This window comes from Aotus nancymaae, unplaced genomic scaffold (genome assembly GCF_030222135.1).
Source record: "Aotus nancymaae isolate 86718 unplaced genomic scaffold, 86718_ANA_hifiasm-v0.15.2.pri h1tg000131l, whole genome shotgun sequence".
Taxonomy (NCBI): Eukaryota; Metazoa; Chordata; class Mammalia; order Primates; family Aotidae; genus Aotus; species Aotus nancymaae.
In genome coordinates, this window is record NW_026988546.1 from 4,557,387 (window position 1) to 4,571,890 (window position 14,504).

The following is a 14,504-nucleotide window of genomic DNA, read 5'->3' on the forward strand; positions in this document are numbered from 1 at the left end:
TGGGTATTTAACATTCCACACTGAGGATATAATAGTCATGGGGTCTTCTGCGTCATCTGGTCTGAGTTGAGTGCGAGATAATAAAGGGATAAGTTAATCTCTAACAAAGGTCAGTAATTAAGAGGGGAGGGGGTCTTATCTCTGGTGCCATTCAGTCTTTCTTAGTCATTTTATAGAACAAAAAGTAAGAAAAGGAGTTCATCTATAATTGGAGAAGCAGAAGTGGCATCTGCATTTATAGGACTGAGAACACACAGTCACATTTCTCTCAAGGCGCAAATCATTTAAAGTTTGAATTTTTTAATTTCATAATAGACATGACTGATTAAAACATTGGCCATTGGTGACCAGCCAACTTTTGGTGCCTCTTCTCCCTGGAGATTGGGATTGGGCTGAACTCCCAATCCTCCAGTCCTGCCTTGGTCTTCCTGGTGACCAACCTCATCCCAAAGCTACCTAGGGTCTGCCACTCACTGCCAATCATCAGCATACAAAGAGACACTGAACAATTTGAAATTTTCAAGAATTTCAGAACCTGTATGTCAAGAAATATGGACAAAGACCAAATATCTATTTCACAATATCACACAATGATACTTTATTTTTATAAAGCTAAATATCTAGTGAATATAGAGCAAGAGAAATATCTTTAAATATTGTTTGTGGAAAGAAGTTTGATGTTTGTTCAACATAATCCCTGGATAGCCTCATCAGATCCAGCTTGCTTTCACCATTGAATCCTAAAAAATAAAAGAAAAATGCACCGCTCAGGTCAACTCATTCTCCGAATCAAGACAAAGCCCAGGGGCAGGTTATTATGTAACATATTGTACAATTAGACTTCAGTTTGACGTGTCATAAGTGCCTGAGTTGCTTTCCCCAAGATCAGTACTCATAAGATTTGTTTTTGCTGTATCTAATTAGGCCATTAGATTGGTATAAGCACTATGGTTTCAGAGAACATCTTCGCCTTGTGTTTGCTGGGTAGTGCCATTTCCCAGCAGTGGGACAGCTTTCTCAGACACCTTGGACTGCTGGGACCCTGCTGACAGCATCCACAGGACAGCGGCCCCCTGTCCTTGGGACCACATTCTCATGAGAGACAGAGGAGGCCTGGAGCTGCCCTTGAGCATTCACTTCCTCTTCCACAGGCCTGAAGTCCACAGAATCTCTCCAGATTAAAACTCTAGATCTCAGAGCAAAATTGGATGGAAGAAACAGCCTTGCCTGGCCATACTTAGAAATGATCCCACTGTAGGGAGCCTGGTAGCTTCTAGGACTCCTTGGTGCACCACCCAAGCATGCAAGGGTGGTGTTTCCTTATCAGAGGGGGCCAGGTGAGAAGTCACAGAGAGCCCAGCTGGGCTGCAATGAGCCTGCATCCCCATCACAGTGACAGCCGGAGACCGCATGACTTCAAAGAGCTAGGTACAGAAGTGAAGGCTGCAATATTGCCCAGACAGCCTGCATCTGCTAGGTTGGGGTGGGGGTCTCTGTGGTCCTATGAGTAGAAAAAGGGAAGGGGCAGAGTCCCTGGGGGTTACGCAGGGTCCTCCTTTCTTGACCAACGGTCCCTCTGTGGCTGCCTCTCACTCCCTCCAGTCAGACACATAAGATTTGCTTGGAAGGGAAAAACTGTGATGAAGCTGACCTTGGACTACCTACTGGGCCTCATCTTCAATGTTTCTTCCATTCCTGGGCTGGAAAAAAAAAGGAGCAACTTACGGATAGTGAGATAAAACTTTCTGCAGCCTATATCTTGATTTAGCTCTTCTCTCTATTGAACCCTAAGGCCTCATTCTTCTAACTGGGATTTCACTCCCCTCCATGGGGACTCACCTGGGAAACCCTCGCCCTGTGCTAGTACTAGTCTGTAGGTCCTCTGGGACAGTGCTCCAGGAACCTTGCTGCTCCTAGGACCCCAACACTGTCACTTACCCATCACCCCTACCCTTTAGCCTTTGCTTATGTGGTGGGAGGTTCCACAAACCATGCAGCATAGGACTGCTCAGTCTGGAGACATCATGGAGATGGACTGTTTCTCAAAGCACTTTCCAGGAAACAAGTAAGTCATACAGACCCATAGGAGTGAGAGAGGGGTGGGAAGCAGCTCCGTGGTCCATATGTTTGGGAAACAAATGAGTGAGCCAAGAGACACAGGCTGTGTTCTGCAGGACTTCTTAAGGGCCTGTGATGGGCCAGTGTGTACTGTGAGTCTTTGTGACTGTTGGGTGCAGTGTTTTCCAATCTCATCTGACTTTTGCAGAGTACCTTTTAGCACCAGTGATTCACTTAATGCAGTTTCTGGGGGCATGGATCTAGTCTGATTTGCTCATTTTTCTATGCAAATACTGAGAATCTCAAGGGTGAAGCACAGCTAGTGAATGGCAGATCAAAATCTAAAAGATAGCTCTTCTGACTCTGCGACCTTTGCAAGAATCTCTGTCACCCAGGAAGGAGGAGAGCATGGTACCTAAGCTCCTCCTGCCATGTGTTTTTGGGTCCACGAATCTTGGACCCTAATGCTCTAAAACATGGGCTCAGATTCTGGTGTACCCTGTGTCTGTCTGTCAGCAGAACTTCCTTATGCCTACTCTGGTGCTCTCAGCTTCTCTCCTGTTGGACCCTTGCCTTTACAGGCTTGTAGGAGGAGACTTTGACTTGGAGTGATGCCCAGTGAAGGGTGAGAGAGTCCCCACAATTATCCACCAATTCACCAAGGGGTCCTGGCTTTGCTGTTTGCAGTCACTCCATGATTGGGATGGCTGCAGTGACTCGAGATTAGAAAGCAAAGGTGAGAAAACATCCTATACCCTGAAAACGAAAAAGGGTTGTCCCCAGGTGGCAGCAGGATCCTGCAACATAAAAACATAAGCCATTATGCAACCATGTTGCATTACAAGTTCTTCAAAAATAGGACAGGGACAGCTTTCAAAAAGGGTGGTCCCAGACCAGTGGTACCAACAACCTCTGGGAACTTGTAAGAAATACAAACTCTTTGCCCCAATCCACACCCACTGAATCTTTGGGGTGGGGCCAAGCAGTCTGAATTTTAGCCAGATGACTGATGCATGGCCACATTGGAGAACCACTGGTCTTCGGGGTTTGTGCTCTGGCAGTACCTCTATTGGAGTCTGTACAATGGCAGGCTCCTGAGCTACAGAAAGTAAGGCCCCAGGAGCAGCTGGCTCCTGGTGACGCATCTGTGGGGCTGGAGGTGAAATCTGAACAGCCAGAGGCATTGCCCTATGGTTCCTGTCTGCCCCAGGGAAACCCGAACTTAATTGCTCAGCCACAGAAGATTCTTAGGGTCCTTTTGAGACCAGCTCTACCCAGAAGTGATCTGGAGGGACTACAGGGTGGATGGCTCCAAGGACTTCCCCACCCTTCTTGGGTCGGGCTTTCTTTAGGGGCTGCAGTCTCCAAGGCTCTTGTGTACCTTCTTGGTGAAGTCCACTGCAGCAGTCCCCGAACCCTGCAAGGAAATGAGGCACAGGTTAATTCAACGCAAAGCACATCATGACCTTGCAGTTGTCTTGTGGTGACCCTGCCCTCCCTGGCTTCCTTCGAAGGTAGTCAGAAGTCTGGTGCGTAAGAGGAGGTGGAGAGCATGGTGAATGGTGGGATCACAGCCATGATCTTCTCAAGCAAGCTCTTGCTCAAAAAGGCAAGCTTGTCATTTTGGCTGGCTTACCATCTGTGTCCAGGTATGTTCAGGTCGCTTGCTCCTCCTAACAGCCCCAACTTTGAAATGGGCATATTGCAAAGCTCAAGCAACTTTTCAAGGATTAGCCATTTCGGCTTCTTCAGCTTGTTCATTGCCTGTGAATCTGGTATAAGAATGGAATAAGACTGTACCTGCAGGCTTACGGTTAGCAGGGGATCAGACAAACTGCTACTGGTCCCCAGGATGGGCAACCAGTTTTCCAGACACTCGGGGCCTCGGGATTTTCAGAGCTAAAACTAAGAAAGTCCTGGACAAACCAGGATGAGCTGGTCACCCTACCTGGGCAGGGCGTTCAAAATAAATTTTCTCTCTCACTATTTATTTATTTTTGCTACCATGCAACAAAACTTTGATTACCATTGAACAGGTTCAGCTAGTAATTTTTAAATTAAAAAAGAAAAACTAAAGAAGAAAGCTCTGGGAAATGGACAACGGGCAGGTAGGACAATGGAAAGCAGAAGACATCGCCAGGGCACAGGGCAAGTTTCACATCAAGAGAAAGAGACAGGGGAAGTGAAAAACAAAGTACAAAACAAAGACACAACCTAGGGATGAAAGGAGCAGAAGAGCAGAGGGATGAAACCAGGCTGGGCCATGGAGTCTCTCCCCTGGCCCTTCAGGACACCTCATGGGGTTTCAGTGGAGGAAACTGAGGCCCGGGGAGGTCCAGGAATTCGTGCAGGATTAAAGGATCAGCAGTTCCACTTAGCGCTCCTTTGCCAAGGTGGAGACTGAGATTTGAGGAGGGAATGACAGCAAGCCCCAAGGTGACAGTATACTTTTACCATGATTCAGTGACTGTGAGTGGCATAAAACTATGGTGGAAGAATAAAAGCACATACTTGCTGCAGAACTCTCTTTATCCGTCTGTTGGCGAGCTTGGCAGCCAGGTGCATTAGAGGATGCACGGGAGAAAACTGCAACAGAGAGGCACGGAGGGTCAGACACGGGGACATCGACAGCAGAGGAGTATTTTGAGAGCCCAGGGCTATGCGCCTTCCTTTCTACTCACTTCCCTTACAAATGGGTTTAATTTTCAGAATAAAATCCATTTTTGAGCAGAAGGCGGAAATTTTATGTTTTCAATAAAGAGCCCCTTGCCTTGAGAACCGATTTCAATTCCAACACAACCCTTTAAAATACTCCCTTAGGGTAAATCGGACTTTTCTCTGCATTAACCCTCAGCACTCTGTGCTCCTGGAGTGGAGCACCTTGTCCTAGAAGCAGCTCCACATGCATTCTTTCTCCCTCCCCAGGGGTGCCCTCCTCATCCAAGGGAAAAGGTGGAAGGCAGCCCCCGTAGTCCTCCCCATGCACTTCTGGTTTCCTAATCTTGTCTATGACTGCCATGCACACCCAGGTGCACACACCTGCCCTCATCTAGTCCTCGTGAATCCTCCCTGTGTGCTTTGGTTTAGAGTAAGACTGGAAGTGTGTCACAGACAGTTTGCCTTTTGCTTTCTAGAGTTCTTTCTCCTTTCTTGGTACCCTTGTTGGTCTTGATGATATCCCCCTCCTGGGCCGGGCACCATGGCTTACGCCTGTAATCCCAGCACTTTGGGAGGCCAAGGTGGGTGGATCACCTGAGGTCAGGAGTTTGAGACCAGCCTGACCAACATTGTGAAACTCTGTCTTTACTAAAAATACAAAATTAGCCAGGCGTGGTGGCACGTGCTTGTAGTCCCAGCTACTTGGGAGGCTGAGGCAGGAGATCATGGCTTGAACCTGGGAAGTGGAGGTTGCAGTGAGCCAAGATCACACCATTGCACTCCAGCCTGGGCAATAAAAGTGAAACTGTGCCTTAAAAATAAAATCCTCCTCCTCCATTCCTACATCTATAATACTGATTGATTCTTAGGGGAAATATTTTTTTCCTGGTTGTTTGCTTTTTTTAAGGATCCTAAGACTTGGAGAGCCTAGAATATGTAAATAAGAGACGTAGTGGTAGAGTTTTACTTGCTATGACAGGGTACTTGAATTAAAAATTATATCTGGCTGGGTGTGGTGGCTCATGCCTATAATCCAAGCACTTTGAGAGGTCGAGGCAGGCAGTTCACCTGAGGTCAGGAGTTCGAGACCAGCCTGGCCAACATGGGAAACTCTGTCTCTACTAAAAATACAAACATTAGCCAGGCATAGTGGCACATGCCTGTAATCCCAGCTACTTGGGAGTCTGAGACATGAGAATCACTTGAACCTGGGAGGCAGAGGTTGCAGTAAGCTGAGATTGTGCCACTGCACTCCAGCCTGGGTGACAGAGCAAGATTATATATATGTGTGTGTGTATATATATATATATTCTATGGCCTCTCTAAAATTCCTCAAATCATACCCCATAGAACTTCAACTACAGAAGCTTCTCCAGAGGGTAACTCAAATCTGTAGGAGGAAAGTTAGAGGTGATGGTTACTATTCACACTGCACATACACATCGCAAAAGCCACGGAAGATGCACATCCATGGATCACTACTGGGGGATGGTCCTGTACACATTACAAAGCACAAATTTAAAAACAGATGGTAAGATAAAGCAATATAAAGAGAAAACAGTGTTTACCAGGCTCTTCCTGTACCTCTGTTTAGGTGCATAATAAAAAGTTATTTTCTACTTATTTTTCCTTTTCTATAATTTATTCTCTAACTTCTCAGATCAGTCAGCTACCCACCGCTCCCACCCTGGAGGGAGAAAGAGAATCCCTGCAGCCTCAGGGAAAAGCCCCTGGGAAGTTACTACCCAGAGAATATCTGGAGGCCCAGGTTTTCTACTTGTCTGCACATATTAAGAAGGGACAGATGACATGCCAAGGAGAGTCACTTTTACGGAAAGAGTATCATGGTAAAATACCGACCCCAGTTTTAACTGGATGTGTTGCCTCTTGAGTTCTGGAGTAATGAAACAAAAACTAAATAAGAAAAGAAAGTGATATTAGTATCGTGTGTCACTTGCCCTAAACATGGAAGCTGCATGCCCTCGTACTGGGCTGGGCGGTACTCACCCTTTTGTATACATCTTGATTATCCTGAAAAGAGAATTGTGTGGGTAAGTTATGTGAAATTTTACAAGGGCAGGCAACTGGTAACGTTTTCTGTATAAGGTACACCATGGACCTTACTGGATTTACCTGAATATTATGATAGATTGGCAATCTAAAAAGAAATTCCTCCATTACGCAAATTTAATGAGACTATAGTTGATGCTAGATCTTTTTTTTTTTTTTTTTTGAGACGGAGTTTCGCTCTTGTTACCCAGGCTGGAGTGCAATGGCGCAATCTCGGCTCACCGCAACCTCCGCCTCCTGGGTTCAGGCAATTCTCCTGCCTCAGCCTCCTGAGTAGCTGGGATTATAGGCACGCACCACCATGCCCAGCTAAATTTTTGTATTAGTAGAGACGGGGTTTCACCATGTTGACCAGGATGGTCTCGATCTCTTGACCTCGTGATCCACCCTACTCGGCCTCCCAAAGTGCTGGGATTACAGGCTTGAGCCACCGCGCCCGGCTGATGCTAGATCTTACAATAAAGAAAGCTGCCAGCAATACGTCATCATCTGAAAAGTCTAATCTCATTTCATCTTTTCAATTTTCAGGTGGTGGGGAGGCGAGACCTACTCTCTGATGCATAGAAGCAAATAACCATCTGACTAAGGGTGGAATGAACTGACTATTGCAGTTTTAAATTTGCCGCAGAGTGTATCTTACTACTCAGTTTTTACAGTTCATGTTGACCAAGGTTATTTTTCTCCAAAAGCTTTCTACATGAATTTTTGCTCTTCTTGCATAAAGTCCAATTTTCCATTTCTAAATCCTTACCAGTGCACACACCCCAGCCCTCACTTGCGTGGATGATGGATGCATGTGCACTTATCTGACTCAAGGAGATGCCGGGAAGAACGCTTCTTACAAAACCATAGCGTAAGTGTTCATGTCCATGTGTTATAAAGTCACTAGAGATGATCACTGTGAACAATCACTTAAATATGCGAATCTGACTAGTATCGTTCATTCACATCTCACTCATGCTTAAACATCTTTGAATCAACTGAAACCTCAATCAAGACAAAAATTAAAGTTGTTAATATTACTTCTAATTATATTGCTGTAAATACAATTACATCTTCCTGCAAACTTTGTGGAGAATTTCTTCAGTGGAAGAGAATAATACGTATGCATCCTCTCTCTCTCTATCATGTACATGTGTGTGGATGCACAAACATGGGCACACACACATAGGCACACACTATAATCCACCAACATTACCAGTAGTGGAGGCTCTGTGGAAATGAACTCTTATTTCCTTATAAACACCATCTTTAACCAGTAGAAAGTACTTGCTATTTTTACAGCTCCTGGTCTTCTTGTCAGCATCTGTTCACAACCGTGTGTGTGTGTGTGTGCATGTGTGTGTGTGTTTATGGACAATTATTGGGCAAATAATTGTTTTTTGTACTACGTAAATCAGCTTTATACTGTTATGTTTACTTTTCTGGTCAAAAATTGATGAGGAATGTGAAGATGCTTTTCCTGGTGCTAATCACCCTGCTCAACCTTTCATGTGCCCCTTCCTTTACTTTTTTCTTTTTTGAGACAGGGTCTCGCTCCATTGCCCAGGCTGAAGTGCAATGGCACGATCTCAGCTCACTGCAGCCTCCACCTCCTGGGTTTAAGCAATTCTCCTACCTCAGCCTCCCATGTAGCTGAGATTACAGGCATGTGCCACCATGCCTGGCTAAGTTTTGTGTATTTAGTAGAGACAGAGTTTCACCATGTTGGCCAGACTGGTCTCGAACTCCTGACCTCAAGTGATCTGCCTGCGTCGGCCTTCCAAAGTGCTGGGATTATAGGCATGGGCCACTGCACCTGGCCTAATTTTTTCTTTTTAGAGAAAAAATTATTTCATGTTTTACTGATATATGTTGTTTATTATTCATTTCCCCAACTAGAATACAAATGCCATGAGAGCAGGTGTTCAATTTGTTTTACTACTGCATCCCCAGCACCTGGCATATGGCATGCTTTCAATAAATATATCTTTTGAATGAATGAATGGTAGAGCTCTATTCACAAGAACTTATTGCCCTTTTTCCCCATTGAAACTTCTTCTAATCCCACATGATGACCAGAAACATGAAGAATTTTGTGGATATCATTATTTGCAGAATGTGACTGCTTTCTGAATTGCCTTGAGTTAAAGGTCCCCTAGAGTCACAGACTTGATCTGTTCTGGAAACCAGAGCAGGAGTGAACTTAGAGCCCTGGGAAGACATCCAGACTTTGGGCAGTTGAGGCAACCAAAGCCCCAGAAGAGGAAGAGACATGCCAAAGGTCACATTTCAGAGAAGCAACAGGCCAGGAAGAGCCAGTTTCTCTATTCATACCTTTAAAATATTGGCACTTTTGTTCACTGAGCAACACTCGGCTCTTCTGCAGTTGGAAACAATGAATGGGATAGGCTTGGAAAATGGAGATGATGGAAGGAAATTCATTTGGGGAATAGTGAGAGGTTCACTGTGACTGGAGCATGGTGTGCTGTGGGTTGGGGGAGGTGAGAGATGAAGAGATGTGACTCAACGTCAAAATGTAGAGCTATCCTAGGCAACATGGGCTATCCTAAGACCACCTTTTTGTACTTTCAATTAAATTCCTAGTGGGCCCTTGCTCTTGGGGATCCCCATAACCCAATTTAATACTGCAGATTGCACGTGGGACAGCCACACTTCCACTGTCTCTGCTGATGCAGAGGACACCCCCATGGTCTTCATCTGAGGGAGCAGGAAATCCCTTTTGTGCAACATGTGGAGGAAGTAACAAAGGAATGAAGAACTCTGAGTTTTCAGCCCAAATTTCTGCTCCAGGTACCAAGGCTGTAAAGATTATTCCTGAAAATCAGAGCTAACAATTGCCTTCAAACGTATGCACAGTGGTAAACTGAAAATAAGAAGAAATAGGCATGATATATTCATGAAATTTGAGAAAGTGACATTTGAGTCTTGAAGAATGAGAATTAGTTGCATCAAGAGGCAATAGCAACAACCAGCACTTAAGTGTTGTCATTTGCCACGTTCTGGATGCTGGTGAAAGCACTTCACAAATACGAAGCATTTACTCCTTACAATAGCATTCTGCAGTACGATGACAATTACCCCCATGCTACAGATAAGAAAACCGAGGCACAGAGCAACTAAGAAACTACAAAGTTTAAACACAGCTGGATTTTGAAACCAGGTATTTTCATTTTAGAGTCTGGACTGTTAATTGCAACCTGTGAAGGAGGCAAAGGCATTTCTGACTAAGGAGAAGACTGTGCAAGGACATCAATGGTCTGGCACATTTGGGGAATAGTTAGAGGTTCACTGTGACTGGAGCATAGGGTGCTGTGGGTTGGGGGAGGTGAGGGATGTATGAAAATGTAGAGCTATCCTAGGTATCATGGGCTATCCTGAGACCACCTTTTTGTACTTTCAATTAAATCAACTTACTTTGTATCCATTTAAATATTTCTGTGTGGTTACTATAGTCAAAGTCTATATATATTTTTTGAGACAATCTTGCTCTGTCACCCATGTTGGAGTGCAGTGGCACAATCTTGGCTCACTACAACCTCTGCCTCCTGGGTTCAAACAATTCCCCTACCTCAGCCTCCTGAGTAGCTGGGATTACAGGCATGTGCCACCATGATCAGCTAATTTTTGTATTTTTAGTAGAGACAGGGTTTCACCATGTTGGTCAGGCTGGACCCAAACTCCTGGCCTCAAGTGATCTACCCACCTTGGCCTCCCAAAGTGCTGGATTACAAGTGTGAGCCACCACACCCAACCAGCTACTGAAGTCTTTTAAATGAGAACTATTGTTTTGGAGAACTGCTATATCATGGCATATCAATTTATAATATGCGATATATCATAACATACAATTAGCTTAATTATATATGGTTATAATAATTTTAAGAATATACATGAACTACCCATATTTTATAGTAATTTATATTTAAGAAATTGGCTTGATTTTTTCTAAAATTATATTCTCATACACACATATATATGCACAGTTACACATGCACACAGTATTCTCCTGTGGGTAGCAAAAGACTGTGTTTGTTGCAGATATAGTATTATATATATTATATACATATATATATTTTTACCTTATATTGGTGAGAAAGAGGGGCCCACTGACTCAGACAATATGCCAGCTGCTAAAAAAAAATGAAGAAAACAAATCAAAGGGATGAGGGGGACGAAGAGAGATCGACTAATGGGTAATCAAATACCATTAGATAGAAGAAACAAGGCCTAGTGTTCACTAATTCAGTACAGTGACTACAGTAAATGATAATCTATTGGATATTTCAAAATAGCTAATAGAGAATAATTTGAATGCCCCCAGCATAAAGAAAAGGTACATGTTTAAGGTAAATGTTTAATATCCATTGATATTCCAATTCCCCCAATTTGGTTATAACACACTATATGAAGCTGTCAGAATATCACACGTACCCTGAAAGTAGGTACATCTATGATGCATTTGAAATTTAAACAATGAATCAAAGATAAGTATAAATTCTTCAGTCAGCAGAATTACATTATAACATATCTAAATTCTAAAATTGTCCTATTTCTGAACGTCACATTATCTTCTCACATGGTGGCAGTGAATTTCATCACAACCCTCAGGATGCTTTAAATGATGAAAATGGCAACAGTGAGTTTCGACTGCAGCCAAAAATCTGATCTCAAAATAGTTTAAAGTGAACATTAAACACATGATGTATTCAAGGCCCAGACTAAATAAAAATCTCATATTACTGAATAATTGGGTACCTCAAGCTGCACAATATCCAAGCCATCTGGAGGATCAGCTAAAGGTTGAGGAAATCCTATTGTGAGAAATCATAAAAATATTAATTAGAAAAAGGAGGTCATGCATTTACTTCAAAGTCTTTGCCATGAAAATAAGACAGAGATTCTATCAAAATAATAAACCACCAAAGAACCATACAAAAAAGGTCAATGGGAAAGTAAGATTTGATCTGGTGTTGTTAAAAGGATATACAAAGAAAATACACTTCTACTTACCACTAGCAAATCTGAGATTTATACAAAGATCAATTAAAAATAGCATGATTGTTAGTTTACTATGAGTGCTCAGTACAACTGTTAGCAACTTGGTGAAGAGGAGGAAAAAAATGCCAAGGTAACAACTTAGTTTGTATTTTGATAGAATTCATGAGATGGCATATCAGAAAATGGTGTCAATAAAGGATGGCCATCAGAATCACCTTTGAACTTCGAACTTTGAAGACACATGAATATCCATCTCTCTGCTGCTACAGACTCTCTAGGGATGGATTCTGAGAAAGGCTGCTGGCATGCAGCTGGACCCTGTCAACCTTTTGTCTAACTTCAGTGAACTTCTCTTTTCATTTGCTTGTGATAGAACACTTGGTGGGATAGCTACAGTGCAGCTGAAAGAATCAATTGGATAGGTCAAAACTAACAGGATGAAATTAGATGGATAAATATAAAACCTGGAACTTAGATTTTTAAAGTGTGGAACAGGGAATGTATGGCTCAAGAGCAGTTTATATTTTAAAACAAGACAAAACAAAACTGAGTTGTAATTTGCTGCCTGTGTTCTCTCTGAGCCAAGATAAAGTGAAGGCAATGTTATCTTATATTCAAATAACAATGCCTAAACTTTAAAAGGTAATACTCTGACTTGAAATGATAAGATACCAGGTAAGGTCACTGAGCATAGTTCTAACTGCTTTCAACTATTTTGAAAACTGCAATAAGTAAGAGATATTAGTCTTGTGAATCCCCCAAATAACAGAACAAAGTCTTATGGTTAGAAAGTTACATGTGATCACACTTAAGCTTAGTGTAAAGAAGTTTTTGATGATTGGAATCATTCAATAACGCAAAGTAATGCAAACGAATCCTATAAAGACTTATGGAGAGATTCTGTGTTAATAAAAGGTAAAGACCCTCAGGAAACATAAAGTCGAATAGGAAAAAAGAGGGAGGTAAGTATAAACATATAGAAAGATAAATAAAAGGTAATAACAGATTTACAAAAGTGTAATATAAACAGTACTCTACTGGAGCAAAGAGGCAGCAGCTAGCTGGCCTAGGCTGGGAGTGAGTTGGGGTCACTGAAAGCAGTTAAATGGAATCTCTAAGATCTTCCCCAGGGAAGCTACAGAAGGGATCCCTGCATCCCGTGAGAGGTTAAATTAGATGATCTTCACGGTCCTTTGCAAGGCCCAGTTTTGTGATTACATTGTAGAACATGACAAAGCAAACATACTGTTTGAAATATGTTTTCTCTATCAATATATTTCCGAAGATTTTTTACCCCCTAAGTCAAAATTATAATGAAAAAATCTAAAATTTTGAAATAGTCTGTGTTTCCAACCGTAGTTGCTCTGCCACCGCCCACTTCCCTGCATCCTATGAAGATAGTGGTAACGGATTCCAAACACAGGCCCTCACTCCACGCTAGTTCTCATGGTTGGTGAGGTGATGCCCGCGCCCGGTCAGCACCTGGGACAGCTCCCCGGCCCCGGGAGGTCGGGGCTTCCACTGCACTCTGGAATTCGGCCTCTCTAAAAGCCACCGGAAAGACTTTGAAAAGATTCCTTTTTCCAGTGTGCGCTCCTCTCCCGCCCATCTCGAACTGCCCATCAATTTCCAATCTCTGGGACTGTAAGCTCTGTCCTCCTCTCTTCAGAATCCAGGGAGGAGAAATGGCTAAGAAGTGGGATCTTCCCTAACTCATGGCAGGAGGTGCCTCCCCTTCAGTTTTAGCCACATGTTCAGGACATCCCTGGGGCAGGAGCAACTTAAAGACAGTCCCACAGGGAAAAATCTCCTTTGGTAAAAGACTATAGCATCTTGCTCTGTCCATCCTCTCCTAAAGGTTAGAAACAAATTGCAGCCAGAAATCAAGAAGGCAGAAATGAGGGCTGATGGAGGAAAATAAAGCTTAACTCCCTCCAGAACTGCCCTGGGTGATCAAGGTCTGTCTCAATCATCCTCAGAGTTCAGGCCAGATGTGGCCTGATGAAGCTCCCCTTACCTGAGGAGGGAATCGGTAGCATGCAGAAGCAGTAGATGACCAAGATGAGAAGGAAGTGGGGACGAAGATGTTTCATTGTTAGAGTCTGGTTTCTCCTTGCTGGCCACAGACGTGTACTGCTAGGACAGGAGTTGCGCATTTCTCGCAGGTCCACAGGCAGAGGCAACCCTCTGTCCTGCCTCTGATCAGCCTAGAGAAGGAAGTGCCTTTATTTACAGCATCCCGGAGCCCATTGGCTGATCACCAATCAGCTTTGCACAGAAGGACCCCGGCTTTTTCATAAATGTCATGCTGGGCCCTTATTTGTAGAATAATACCCTTCTGGAGTAGGCATTGTAGAGAGTCATCTTTTACAACCCAGCAATGAAAATAAAAGGTGGAGAGTCATGACTGTTATTCTATAATGATCTGGGAAACATTTCTGACTCAAGAATAGCTTTTTCTCTATTTAATAAAAAAATGGACACAAAACTATAAATTATTGCATGATAAAGTCTTGTTTCCTACAAAGCTGTTTATTTTCTACCATTAACAAAGGATGTTGTGTAGTATTGGTGCATCTAAGAAGGACAAAATTTGGAGTCTTGGGTAGAATATTTTTAAAATCTGAAGTTCAATTGAGGCTCTGTTTGTTTTTTAAATCATGGCTGGAAATTAGCCTCTTTGAGGTCTTTCCAGATTCATTTTAATGAACAAATTA

At 43.2% G+C, this 14,504-nt stretch overlaps 1 protein-coding gene across 1 annotated transcript; it reads right to left on the bottom strand.

Annotated features, from left to right (window-relative positions):
- Positions 1–711: 711 nt before the first annotated feature.
- Positions 712–13,887, bottom strand: NMS (neuromedin S). The gene is made up of 10 exons (XM_012475831.2): positions 13,805–13,887; positions 11,545–11,600; positions 10,869–10,919; positions 6,724–6,747; positions 6,577–6,630; positions 4,570–4,644; positions 3,440–3,475; positions 2,814–2,855; positions 1,666–1,700; positions 712–740 (listed from the first exon to the last, which is right to left on the bottom strand). The coding sequence occupies exons 1-10, from the start codon at positions 13,878–13,880 to the stop codon at positions 728–730; spliced, it is 462 nt and encodes a 153-aa protein (XP_012331254.1). The 5' UTR covers positions 13,881–13,887; the 3' UTR covers positions 712–727.
- Between the last annotated feature and the right edge of the window lie 617 nt (positions 13,888–14,504).